The 13,516-nt window shown below is 43.6% G+C and overlaps 1 protein-coding gene across 1 annotated transcript in view; it reads left to right on the forward strand.

Moving 5' to 3' along the window:
* The window catches only part of LOC104467936 (collagen alpha-6(IV) chain-like), a gene marked incomplete at its 5' end in the record, with an annotated part of 82,296 nt that overhangs the window by 64,546 nt on the left and 4,234 nt on the right, over positions 1–13,516 (forward strand). The window contains 19 exon segments of the mRNA XM_010081909.1: positions 865–936; positions 1,362–1,469; positions 2,121–2,342; positions 2,584–2,745; positions 3,724–3,732; positions 4,719–4,889; positions 5,566–5,709; positions 5,968–6,093; positions 6,409–6,596; positions 6,847–6,910; positions 7,464–7,489; positions 7,492–7,540; positions 7,974–8,081; positions 8,766–8,873; positions 9,302–9,373; positions 10,654–10,779; positions 11,136–11,252; positions 12,088–12,249; positions 13,199–13,297. Of these exon segments, the coding sequence (XP_010080211.1) occupies positions 865–936; positions 1,362–1,469; positions 2,121–2,342; positions 2,584–2,745; positions 3,724–3,732; positions 4,719–4,889; positions 5,566–5,709; positions 5,968–6,093; positions 6,409–6,596; positions 6,847–6,910; positions 7,464–7,489; positions 7,492–7,540; positions 7,974–8,081; positions 8,766–8,873; positions 9,302–9,373; positions 10,654–10,779; positions 11,136–11,252; positions 12,088–12,249; positions 13,199–13,297 (2,133 nt within the window).

The following is a 13,516-nucleotide window of genomic DNA, read 5'->3' on the forward strand; positions in this document are numbered from 1 at the left end:
AGATCTTTCAGGTAAATCTGATGTGCTAGTAACTCTGATAATGCCACAGAAATTTCATTCCTCCAGAAAGGGATTGCTAGTACAAACAGAGCCTTTTTTTGAGAGGAGGAAGTCAGTCGAAGAGCTATGTAATTGCTGAGTCTTGTTTCCTGCTAATAAACTTTTAAGCCTTGTGGTTATTTCTTAGTCTGACAGACTGTAAAAGAAGCAGTTGGAGAGTAAGGCTGAAATACAAAATCCTTGCTATTTCACCCTCCATGCAGGCATCCCTCTGACTTAAACTCTTGGGTGACAAGTTTTGGGTTTTTTTTCTTTAAACATCTGTCAATATTCCCTAGATAGTTGCATGTGCACATTTACTGTAGAATTTCACACTGTAGCATATTGTTTATTTACTGCTTAGAAACATCCTCAGTTTTTGCAAGTTAGGAACACCTGTCAGCTCCCACTGACTTGGAAAGCTCTCAGCCTGGACCGAAAGCTCTCTGAGTCACAGACTGCCTTTGCGGTGCCTGTTGCCCCTGCTGCAGGGAGGACCACTGGCTGAGTGGAAACCATGGATATCACGCTACAAGTAGTCCACAGCAGTAGTTGCTACCTTCTACTGGTCATGCAGTAAGTCAGTAGTAGGGATGAGATTAAACAATTGCCAGGCTCCAAATGCCTTTTCTTTCCTTTTTTTTCCTTTTCCTTTCCTTATGTTTTCTTTAACATCACATATTTGAGATGTTAGCAGTGTTTGATGTGCGTAAGTTCACTCACAGCCACTTATGTCATGTAAAAAACATCTGGATTCTACATGTTCCTCTTCTGACCGTCTCTCTGAAAGGGGCTGTGTGCAACCTCTGTGTTTCTTTGTTGTAGGTATCACCTTGCCCTGCATAGTTCCTGGAGCATATGGGCCCCCAGGGACTCCCGGCTTTCCAGGATTGCCAGGTAGGGAGACAAGCCGATTGTAATGCGCTGGCTGACTGCCAAGAAGCACTTATTCCGCAAGGAAGATAATACCTGCTAATGAATCTTCTCCAAGTGATAGTTATTCCAGAGAGCTAATTGGCAGAACAATGTTTTGGGTTTTTTTTTTTTCAAAGAGAGTGGGCTTAAATCCCGTGGAGGATCATAATGACTGCACCATTTTTTCCCCTTCAAGTAGCCTCTGAACACAAACCCTCTCCTTCGGTGTTTATGTAGCTGATGAAACAGCCATAACTTTCAGACTTTACTTAGCTTAAACTGTGTATCCAATGAGTGTTTTTAGCACTAGCTTTGCAGAAAAGGTCTGATCCTGTTTTCTCATGCTGTGTTTTTGTCTTCCACTGTTAATTCATTAATATTATGTATTAATATATTTTTACCCTTAGGTCCCAAAGGCAGCAAAGGCTTTCCTGGTATTCCAGGCCAACCTGGGTTACACGGGTCAAAAGGACAGCCAGGGTCTCCAGGAATAATAGGCTTACAAGGGGAACCTGGTAAGAGGGAAGTTGCTGGAGTTCTTTTTATTGTCTGATTAATGTGTACAATATTTTATCAGAAGACTTGTGCAACCTTCTAGACCACTTTTCTGCCTGGTACATTGATAATGCTCCGTTGAGAGCTCCATTGTGCTCCTTCCAAATGCAATCTCTGCAAGGAAATGGTTGCAGCTTGGAAGAAAACAAAAGAAATGTTGAAGATACTTGTTACATGCCTATAATATTATATTGGGCTGGAAGAAAAGAGGACAACCAACTCAATTTGTTTCTACAGAGACCATTGTCAGATACTGCCTGTCTGTAGCCTGAAACAGCCATCCTCCTCCTTCTTTTTGTCCTTTTTGCCTAATCTGCCATCTAGTGAAACCAAGTTTGTAAAGCTGCAACTACCTGCAGCTTCCAGATACCCCTAACGTATTATTTTCTTTTAAAAAAATATCTAATAATATGAAAGGATATTTTAACTGTTTAAAACAGTTTCATCACTTTCTGTCACCAATTATTGTCTCTAATTCAATACTGAAATATTCTGCAACTTTCTAAACAACTTTTTCTTACATGGAAACTTCAAAAATGTTGATTTTGTTAGACATGCTCTTGGAAGCAGATATTCTGTACTTCTGCTGAGTGACATTTGCTGTTTTTAAGGCTTTCCTGGGCCTCGAGGAGAGCAAGGGTCACAAGGACTTCCAGGACTGGATGGAACAGATGGTTTGCCTGGGAAAATGGGTGCTGCAGGCTTAGCTGGAACAAAAGGATCTCCTGGAGAGGTATTTGGAGCTGAGAGTGGAGCCCTGGGAGAGCGTGGCCGACCTGGACTCCCAGGTGATAAAGGGCTTACAGGTGATCTTGGATTTCCAGGACCGAAAGGTAAGCACTGATACTGCTTGTATTTGGGAATATCAAACTGTTTCTCTTTCAGAAATCTTTCCTCTTTTCAATTTCTTTAAGATACCGTGTTAGTTGTCTAAGCTGCTCACAGGTGGCTATTTGCTGTTTTTTTTTCTTAGAATCTAATGTAGCTCAAAGGCTTTTATTAAAACTCACTTTTTAATTAAAAGTGTGAATTTTGTTTTATTTGTTCTGTAACCTCCCACCTCTCTGTTCCCAGGGTTAGACGGAAGACCAGGCCTCCTAGGCATTAAAGGAGAACAGGGAGATCCAGGATATTCGGGTGTCCCTGGATTGCAGGGACCTCCTGGTCCTGGAGGTCCTTTTGGCATTAAGGGAAAACCAGGACCCGTGGGGTCAGTTGGCCTTGCAGGAGCACCAGGTATGTAATGTCTTCAAATGAAGATAAGTAGCTAAGCTGAACGCTGCAATGTTGAGGAAGTGTGGGAGAGATTTGGCGTTTGCTAGGAATGAGGTCACAGAATTTGAGCCTTTTGCCTCTGCCTGCTGGATGACTGCTGCCTAGAAATGGTGCTCCAAGGCTGTAAGAAGTACAGCAGAAAGACAGGAGGAAGCATCTTAAATGTCTTGGTATTTTTAACATCTCTGCTCTTACATGCTGCCTATATCATTGACTAATCTTCATTTCCCATTTTCATGGTGATTAATTTCTAGTGTATGAGGTTGCTTGAAATGTGACTTTGATAGACTGAAAAATTGTTGGCTTTCTCAGAGCAAGCACTTAGGTCTTCTCTGTCTTTTTCTTCATTTGGGCAGAAGAGAAATTAATTTCCCTTCACTTTAAGGGGAAGAAAAACCACCACTTGAATACAGTAGTACCTCTCAAGCTGCCCAGATTAAAGTGTTTCATGATAACAGTATGTGCAAGACTTGAGAACCAAGCAAAGAGGAACCTGGGAATCAGTAGTCTGTGACATAACTCATCCATTCTGACATGCAGAATGGCAGTGCTGGAGCACAGTGACAACAAATGAATGAAAGCAGTAACGTCATTTGAGATTAAAATCATAGAGTTTTAAAGTTTAGTTTGTTTGGGTTTTTTTAACTATTTTAACGTTAACGTTGCTTTTGCCTCTCTTTTGTTTTACATTTTTGGACTGTATGCCATATATGACTTTCCTTCAACTGTTTTTAAAAAACTCCCATTGCTAGGATGACAAGCTCCAAATGATTAAGTTTTTTGCTGCTGTTATCTCTCTGAATCATTAATTTCTTTTGTACCCTTGTTCTTTCCGTTTTCATATTTTGTCTGTTTTTTCCTTCACCATGTTTCTATTCCATTTGTCATCACCTCTCCATTTCTGATGTCACACTGTTTGGTTATGGGTTCTTCACATAGGCTGTCAAGGTGAGAAAATGCAGTGTAGCATAAAAGCTCATGGACTAACCTAGCTTTTAATGCTACGAGAATTGCATTGACTGTAGGTGATACCCCTTATTACTGGTAATCAGAGAGGCAAAGAACCATTGTAGTGAGAATGCTCAGACAGTAACAAAGCCTGAAGCCTGTAAGAATACCCTTAACATGTACAGATATTAAGTGTCTGTGTTTTCTTTGTTTTCTTGAGTAAAGCAGCCATTTCATCTTCTGCTTTAAAAAATACTGTGTTGTAGCTTAAAACCCTGAGTATAACAAAACTCATATATTGGGTGCTGCTGCTGCAAATGCCATTTTTCAGAAGCCACCTCATTTTTCCTTCTCTTCCTCCCTTTGGATCTGAGCATTCTGTTTTCAATGGTTTGAGCCTTGATTTAAAATTGTAAACCATTACAAAGCTTCAGCTTTGTAATATTCTGAAACATTTAGAGGCAAAACAGTGCATATGGCGTTGGTTTTGTGACAGCACAATCAGAAGCTTGTTCCCTTAGTGAGCAATTTTCTCTTGAGAAGTAACGCTTTAACTACCAAAGTGGAAAAGAAACTTGAAAAAAACAAGCCTCTACAACTGATCTCTGGTTCACCCAGAGGATGGGGTAGGTAGCAGAAGCTGGCATTAATGATGCTCCCCATTCTGGTTTGGCTGCCTTGATGATAAAGGTAAGGCTGGTGCGCTGTCTGGTAAAGGAGACAAAACTGGATACATCATAAGGGGTTTCACTCTTGCCGGTTGTGTAGTGACTTAGGCAGTAACCCTCGTCATAGGTATTTTATTATTAGATGACTAATGCTTTTGCAATTCTAAGCTTTATGCCTTCTAGTAGGCTGCATGTGCCATAAGGTCCATTTGTCATATTAAAAACAATGCTGTGTTTAAAAAGTTTGGGAAGTTCTCCACAAATTGATCTAGTGTTTGTGTGACGTTATCTATTGAGTTCTTTCTTGTATTGGTTCAGGACTTCCTGGAGTCAAAGGCTTGACGGGGGACGTAGGTCCACAAGGCCCTGCTGGTATGAAAGGCTTCCCAGGTCTTGATGGTGCTCCAGGATCTCCTGGGGAAAGAGGATTCTTAGGGCCACCTGGGCCTTTTGGTCAAGATGGACGTCCAGGTTTCTCTGGGCCAAAAGGTATGTGTTCCACTGGGGGAATAGTCTGAGATTACTGTGCCCACAAAAAAATAACCTTGTTAATACTGATTTTAGGCCCAACTTGTCAGAAGAGAATGAATTCCCAACTACTGTTGGAATGCATTTGTTTTGCTGCTCAGTTATGAGTTACAAGTGATGGATTTAATTATCAAATCATGGTCTTAAGGAGATCCATCTTAAAGGACTTGGGCCCTTATGGACAAAGGATCATGTAAATCAAGACAGACAAGAAAATTGAAGAAATGAGAAACAGTGAGTGAAATTTATGGCAGGGAAAGAATGGAAGGTTAAAATTACAATCTGTATGGTCATTAAGCACCAATGCAGTAGTTGGTTACTTGGAGAATTCTGTGTTATCTTAGGCAGAGAGCAATAGAGCTATGTAACTTCATGTCGCTCTCTTGGAACTGATTGGGTTTTGCTCTCCAGTGGAAGCAGGGCTAGGCTCTCAAAGGTGAACTGAAAAGTGCTAATTGAAAGTATCATGACTGGAGACCCATGAGAGAAGTGGCTGTGCTGTGCTTGCGCCAAGTTTTCCTACACAGGTTTGGGTGATGGGCTAGATCCATGCCCCTTTTACCTTCCAGCTAGGTGAGTGTGCAGTGTACCAGAAGAGACTAATTTTCCCTTTCTATTTCTCACCTTTTCTATACAGGCGAGAAAGGGTCTTCTGGCCTGCTTGGTTTCCCTGGCATGCCAGGCCTGCCTGGTGTCCCTGGGGTGAATGGGTTTAAAGGAGCTCCTGGCACAGCTGGAGGAAAGGGGAGCCCTGGAATTGTGGGACTCCAAGGTCAAAAAGGTGAGAAACAGCCGAAAGGCTTTTGCTGGCTGGGCAGCAGAGGGACCCTTCTGAGATATCTGCATATTTAATGTTTTCTTCTAAAAACTGTGTTCTTTTCTTCCTGCTTTGGCCTGGTTGACAAAGATGCTGAGCACGTACTGATGAACTTGCATCAGGAGACATGGAAGTTCTGTTTTATCTGCCAGCTTCTAGTGTTATACACTTTCTCTGTTAGATTATTTTGAAAGAACTTTTCCTGACTTCTTATTTCTTCAGGTGACAGGGGTGATGTAGGTCCACCTGGTCTTCCTGTTCTTGGGCCTCCAGAACAGGCACTGCAATTGAAAGGAGACAAAGGAGATCCAGGATTAGCTGGGCTTGGAGGATTTCCTGGACCTAGAGGTATTTCACAACATTGTAGTTAGTTCCCAGTATCAGTTGTTCACTAGCTGTGCTTATTCTCAGTGGAGTGTGGTCTGTCCTTTCGACAGCGCCTGCAGTGTTACTATTTTCTGTTCTGCTGTTCACATTCTAGCAAGATTTGCATATGGCAATTCTGAATTTTGAGAAAACAGTTTTCCTTTGAAGCTCTGTTCTGCAGAACTAAGGGCATCCCTTCCTCCTCTTTAAGGGGAGCTTTAGGTAACAGGTCAATTGGCCCAAGTGAACTGAATGTCTGTATTATGAAATGAAATTACACTCTATTGTATAACCCAGGTGATAAAGGAATCTCAGGAAGCCGTGGGCAGCCTGGTCTCCCTGGTCCAATGGGGTCAGCAAGCAAAGAGAGAGGTCTTCACGGTGACCCAGGCTTCCCTGGTCCCCCCGGCCAGCCTGGGCTGCCAGGACAGAAGGGTACACATGGTATCATAGGATTTCCAGGAAGAGGGTAAATACCTTCTTAAGTATCTTTATCTTCTCTAAGCACTCTTAGGAAAATCCTGTGTTCTAGTTGGTACTTCTGCAGCAAAGCAGCAGAAGCTGGCAGGATTTTTCCTTACAAAACCTCCAGATTGTTTTTGTTTGGCTCATGCTGTTGAATGACACTTTGGATAGTATTTCTTCCTAAATCTTTGCGGTTTGTTATCCCACATGACCCAAACTTGGAACAGCAAGAATAAAAAGCACAGGCTAATTTTGTGGGGTTTTTTTCAGGGTTCAGATGGTATCACAGGAACACTTGGATTCCCAGGAACTATTGGCCTCCCTGGTCCAAAGGGTAAGAAATCTTTCCTAGTGTACATGATCTTTCAGCACACACAGTCCTAATATTCATGACGAAAATGAATGAGTAGTGTTCTAGAAGTGTCCGTTGCTCTCCAGTGACTGGCTCCATAGTACATGTCCCCTGTAAGGGGTTTCATTCAGATGAGACCAGTCCCAAGCCAAATGCTGTAGTACTTCATGGTCCTTTGAAAGTTTGGCCACAGCACTGTGTGAAGTGTGTTACACAGTACAAGAGGCACCCTTCTCATCTCCTTGTGTTGGAAGTATAAAGGGCATTATGTTATGAAATTACCAATAAATGTTTGTCTTATCATGCATTTCCATGAGAGAATTTGCATCTGTTGCTGTTTATAAGCATTTTCAAACTCAGGTACATCATTTGCTATTCTTTTCCAACCTTAATGATTCTGATTGTCTTTATTTGCTCCACAGATTTGAAGTATAGGCGAGGTTTATTTTCACAAATAAGGCTATTGAGCAGCCCTGAAAACTGCTCCCCACAGTCAGTTAAAGAATGGCCTCTCCACTTTGTCTTTCTTTTCTAGGTGACCAGGGAGAGTCTGTTGGCATTAAAAAAAAATTGCTGGACCAAAAGGAGAGCGAGGGGACCCAGGGTTCCCAGGTAAAGCAGCCCTTCATTGCTCACTTCAAGATGGAAAATTCTAGAGATTAAACAGGGATAGCATTGCCCGATTTGTTTGTTTTGTTTGTTTTTGTTTGTTTTTGTTTTTGTTTTTTTGTAATCTATGAATTTAAATACTTAGTCCTCTCCTGGAACTGAGATTTGAGGAGTTTGGAATCCAGGCACAAATCTGGATGATAATGAACATGTGCGCAAACAGCCCAATTCTAATGCTGGGTCCCATTTCACTTCTTGAGGAGGAACTTTTGAACTTGCACTGGTATTTGGCATCCAGGGAGTCTAGTCCAGGGCCCAGACCATGGCTAGGCAGACACAAGTGCTGCAGCCTCAACATAATGTGTTTCTCATTCTCTTCACGCCTTCTTCCAGTTTGACTTGTGCTCTAGCATGCTGTCTGTTCTCATCCTTTCAGGAGAGAGAGGGAGAGAAGGACTCAAGGGTGAACCAGGATACCCAGGAAACACTGGGGTGCACGGACTCAAAGGTGGCCCAGGAGATCTTGGCCAAGAAGGCCCAGCAGGTACTGGACTAGGCTTCTAAGTTCTGCAGTTCGTGGTGTGACTGTGGAACAACCTCCCCTGGTTGTTTCCTTAGCCCTGGTTGGCCTGTCTCAGCAGAGGTTTAAACAACAAGGTTGACCAGAAGATGGGAATTTTCTTTGACGCTAGTGTAAGGTGTCACCTTGTCATGTCGTGGCCGATCGTGTGGGCCAACCATGTGGTGAATCCTGCACAATGGAAACCTAAAGGAATTCCTTTAACAAATAGGGAAGACCTCAGTTAGATAGAAGCAATAGCAGCTTCTGCTGCTGGGTAGTGGTGTAACCCAGTGGTGTAACTTGCAGGTAGATTCTCAAATCAAGATTAAAGATGAGAGAACAGTGAAAGTCATTACTGGAATAGTTTATTTGAAAAACAATTAGTTATTCAGTATGTGAACTGTTCCAGCGTGTCACTTGGTGGATGATGAAGAATGTTATTGCTATGATTTAAAAAAAAAAAAAGCTAGCAAATAAATAACTTGATAAATGCTATGCAAGTGTAGTGGTAGTGAGGAGAGGTTTGGATTTGGTTTTGCTTTATCTAAGTAGTAGTTTATTCACCCATCTTACGAGTTAAGTGCAGGAACAGAAGCTGTAAAATGGAGCTGTGAGCTGTTCCTTCCTGGATGTGTAGTCCAGGAGCATTTTTCTGGTTGTTTTTAGGAATCCCTGGAAATGCTGGGCTGAGAGGAACCCCTGGGCCACCAGGACCTCCAGGGCAGCCAGGAGCTGTCGGATTCCCTGGAGCTCGTGGAACAGCAGGACCTAAAGGTATATCTGGAGCCTACGCGTGGGAGGAAAACTTGGGTCAGAAAATGAGTGTTTTGGCCAAGTGTATCACAGCAGGCAGGCAGCACTCTTATGTGTGGGCCAGCTGCGTGTGGGAAATCAGCTCATTTCTTGGCAATGTTAGTGCAGGCACCAGCTGCTAGAAATGAGCAGAGGAATGGTCGGAAAGGGAGAGGCTCTCACTTAGTTTGGATCACTGGTGGTTTTTCACTAAGAGTAAAACCAGTGAGAGCAGTGGGAAGAGTTTCCACGAAGGGGGGACTTGTGTGAAAGAAGACTTTACATCCTGTGTTCCCCCGTGTGTCAGGTTTCTCATACATGTTGTAGTCTCCATGAAACATCTGATGCATTTTCACCTAACTAGATTATTTGCTTATTTGCTCACTTATGTGTTCCCAATGTCTCTCTAGGGTTTCATGGATTTCCGGGTTTAAATGGTCTGAATGGCTTGCCAGGCACAAAAGGGTCTCCTGGAACACCAGGTAAAGGAAACGTGTAGTACAAGTGTCATAGCTGGGGAAATGCTTATATCGGTCCATCATGAGAACAGTGCTCCTCACAAAATTTCCCCCATTTCATCCAGTTCTGGATATAATTATAACATGAGGAAAAACCTCAAGATACTGAATGTGCATGAACAAATTCTTCTTTAATGCCAGTAAGAACGGGATGCAGCCTGTGGGGTGAAGAGTCTTTTCTGGTGATGGTTGTCCTTGAATTCCTGAAGGACTCTGTCACTGTTGGAAAATTCATGGAATTAAATCATAAAACTTTTCCATTTCTAATGAATCTTTGATTTTAGCGGGGCAGCATCAAATGCTTACTTTGTGTTGGGCTTAGCGATGGCCTGTCTCCTCACTGCTTTCCATAGCCCTCCGTTACATGGAGCTCAGGAAAGGCAACGCTAAATTCAGAAGCTGATTTCTTTGATTAGATTCTAGATTCTGCTTTTGAGAAGCTTCTGCTGGATTTTTCATATTTTTAACTGTGTGAAATAGAATGTGGTTCTTTTAGCAAACAGTGTTTTACTAAATGTAAAAGAAGTGGAGAAAGACCTTTCCAGAGAGACTTGTTTAGTTACAGTCATCTTGTAAAGCAGCACGTAGAATTTGTGGCAGACGTTTCATGCATGAAAATGGACAGTCTTGATATGTACAACTCAAATGATACCTGTTTTTTCTTCGTTTAAATCATCCTCTGTTGGAACGTAATGATTTACAGCATATAGATCCTTTCACAGTTCTCCTGAGAGAACTGCTTAGTATTTACTCTTAGCAGAGGGACATGCTGAACATCTCCCTGCAGCCCTCCTTAGGAGCCTCTGCCCCGCACCGCTTGTCCCTCATTATGTCTCCCGCAGTAGTCAGTGGAAACTGATCTCTCCATGTTGGAGCATGAAGCCCACTAGATTATTTAAAGACCAGAAGCTTGAGTCTACATTGCATCCTCTTGAGAGACACAGCACCAGGCTGGCAGGCAAATCCTGTGACAGGAGTGCTGTGTTCACATCTTTGTGCAAGAGCTTGTGGGAAGACCAGAGCAGTCACATGCTTCTCTCTCAGCATCTTGCAGATTGTTTAAATTCACTTTGCACAACCAGGGTAGCACCTGAGACACCAGTCTCTTCTTGTTGCTCTATTGAAAACAGCAGAGAGAGTAGGAAATGGCCAATTTTGTATTACAAGTCAGTTTGTGTAATAATTTAACTGCTATTAGGCAATTTGAATAGGCTCTCTTATCTTTGTTAACCATGTTTAATTAGGGCTGAGTGAAGCTGGACTGAAAGGCCCTGCAGGTCTCCCAGGTCCAAAGGGTGAAGAAGGTTCTCCAGGCTTGGGCAGAGGACCTCTAGGATTCCCTGGACCAAAAGGCTCATCAGGAGACATGGGTAAATACTGATGTCCTGGAAGCCCAGCGGGATGTATTGCAGCTCAAGTTAATGGGTTGCATGGTCAGCAGAATTGTCAAAGAGAGCTCCTAGAGCCACAGAAGTGGTTAGTAGTTTGGTAGGTAAATGTTAAATTTGTGATGTGGCTATATATTTGAGAAACAGTTGGTTACATAGTTCTTGCAGTGTCTATACCTCTTATGAACACAGAATATAGTAATTTTTCTACTCATGTAGTGAGAAGTCTCTTTATTCTCCTCAGTATAAATGCTACTCAGCCACTACTTCTGTCCATGTCTGTGAGGATCACTGCAGAGCTTTGGGTACACTCTCTCACTTTGCATTTCTTTTTCTAGGTCCCCCTGGTCCTGTGGGACTGCCTGGCTTGCCAGGAACACCTGGAGCTTCTGTTCCTTCTGATATACGTGGAAGACCTGGGGATGCTGGCCATCCAGGAACTGATGGGAGCTCAGGTGTGAGGAGAGGCCTCTTAAGGAGAGTGCACTAGCTATAAGGGGATTTCTGTTTCTTTATGTGCTTCCTTTGAAGAGCTCTGAGGAGAAGTGACTTGTATGAGTACTAACACTTTAATAACCTGGGTTTTAGATCAGGGATTGAGAATGAGAAGAGCTGTTTTCAATTCCTGCTGTTGAATCCTGATTTGATTTAGCCTGGCATTAAAGCTCTCTAGTCCCTATTCATTTCACCTGTTGTGCTACTGAAGACAAATGTGGGCACTAAGGCAGGCACTTAAGCCCAGCACAGTGTGTCTGAATTTGGACACCAGCTCCTCTTGGGACTGTGGTTTCCACAGCTGTAATCACAGGCTCTGTGTAGTTTACAAGTACCCTGTGTGAGCTGGGAGGCAGCAAAGCTTCTTTGCTACTCAGAGGTACAGAAGAAGCACTTGCTGTAGGGTCGACAGCAAGTTTCAAAGATTTGTCATGATGGCATTGGTGCTATTCAACGCCTCACAGCCTTGTATGAGCCTTTCCCTGGCCAAGGGTTTGAAGCCACTGTTCTCATTCTCCCAGGGAATGTCTGAGTCACCAGGCTAGCTACCAGGTAGGGGAAGGGCTATGCTCAGGCCCAGATTTTGAAGCTAAATTACTGTGGGTAAAGGCATTTAAAAGTTTATGAGTCCTGAGTGGATATAAGTGGGTGGGATCTGTTTTTTTTATTCCTTCAGGAGGACACCCCTGGAAATACCAACACCCAGACAATGACTATCCTCTAGAAAGACGTGCTGGCACCAGCATTCACTTTGTCCAAGGAGCAGATTGTGCTAATTACCCCTGTTGTCTGTAGGTCTTCCAGGTCCTCCAGGACCACAAGGGCCCCCTGGCCCAGCTTCTGACCAAGGTGACACAGGCAATCCAGGTTTCCCTGGGGTTCCTGGCTTGCGAGGCATTAAGGGTGATGTGGGACCCACTGGTCCAATTGGACTCCCTGGAGCATCTGGATTCAAAGGTAATCTTGCCTTGAAAGGGTCTGGGTGTGGTTTGTCAGCTGTCTCCTTGGCAGTATGAATGGCTATTGTGTGGTTAGTGTGACTGCTTTGAAACAAATCCACGCTCAGGTGTGAGCACAGCTCAGTTTGTCTGTCTTCCCTTTTGGCCCAGGCAGGTTTTACCTCCTGACTCCAAAAGCAGCAAAGTGAGGCTAGCTCCAGGTGCTCTTCAGGCTGTCCCTAATGATTTTTTTCCTCCTCTCTTTGTTTATTTCTGAGTAGATGATGTCCACATGCAATGGTGCTCTGCTTGTCAACTAGAGTTACCCCCTTGCATATGCTGTCTAGAGAGATGCTGTTTGATCCCACCTGTCGTGTATGCTCAGAGGCATAGTGTGGGGGATTTAGGTCTCCACAGGAGGCCAAGAGGATTGTAGGAGTTAAGAGATCTTGTTCTGGGCTAAGGCAGGGAGCAGGTTGTTCTCTCTTTGGTCTCTGCCAAAGGAGACTAGAGGGGAGCTGCAAACATGAACTCTAGTAGCAAGGTTTCAAAGAAACCACACAGCTCAAAAACTAGGGAAGGATAGAGAACCATTGCCAGGAGAAGAACTGTGTGCTGTCTTTGTAGGCTGGCAGATCCCCACCCCTCTGTGCAGTGCATAGAGATGGATTCCAAGTAGAAGAGATGTGTACTCCCCAAACACTGTCCCTCAGTTACCCAAGGAAGGGGAAGAATACTTTCAATAAAGTGTAATTATGTAGCAGTGGAAATTCTTGTCTTGAGGCTCTGCAGCCATTCTGGACATCAAAAAGGGCACAGAGTTCCTTAAGGGTTGTGCTCCCCTCCATCCCAGAGCTGAACTGGTGTTACCATTGCTGCCATCAGTGTGTTTCTGAGTGCCCCAGCTGGGGATTAGAATCAGGACCCTGTGCTTAGCCCCAGAGATGTTCAGCTGTGTGTCTTTGCAGGTATAAGAGGGGAGCCTGGCCTTATGGGGATGCCGGGTAAAGACGGGCCTCCGGGGGATCCTGGTCACCCTGGGCTGAAAGGAGAAATGGGCCGTCGAGGTGAGTGCTGGAGGATGTGAAAAGCTGTACTGTACTGCACGTGGTTTGGGCTGGGGAAAATTTTGGCACTCCCTTAATGGGCTTATTTGGGGGACTCTTAGTTTCTTAGAGATTGAAATAAATTAGGAAGAGTTTTACATACCACTTTCTGCAAAGATACCCCTAGTGCTGATGTACTAAGGCAGTCTTAATTTAGGATACTTCTCTTTTGTGTCAGTA

The sequence above is a fragment of the Pterocles gutturalis genome, unplaced genomic scaffold, assembly GCF_000699245.1.
Source record: "Pterocles gutturalis isolate BGI_N339 unplaced genomic scaffold, ASM69924v1 scaffold5624, whole genome shotgun sequence".
In the NCBI taxonomy this organism is placed as follows: Eukaryota; Metazoa; Chordata; class Aves; order Pterocliformes; family Pteroclidae; genus Pterocles; species Pterocles gutturalis.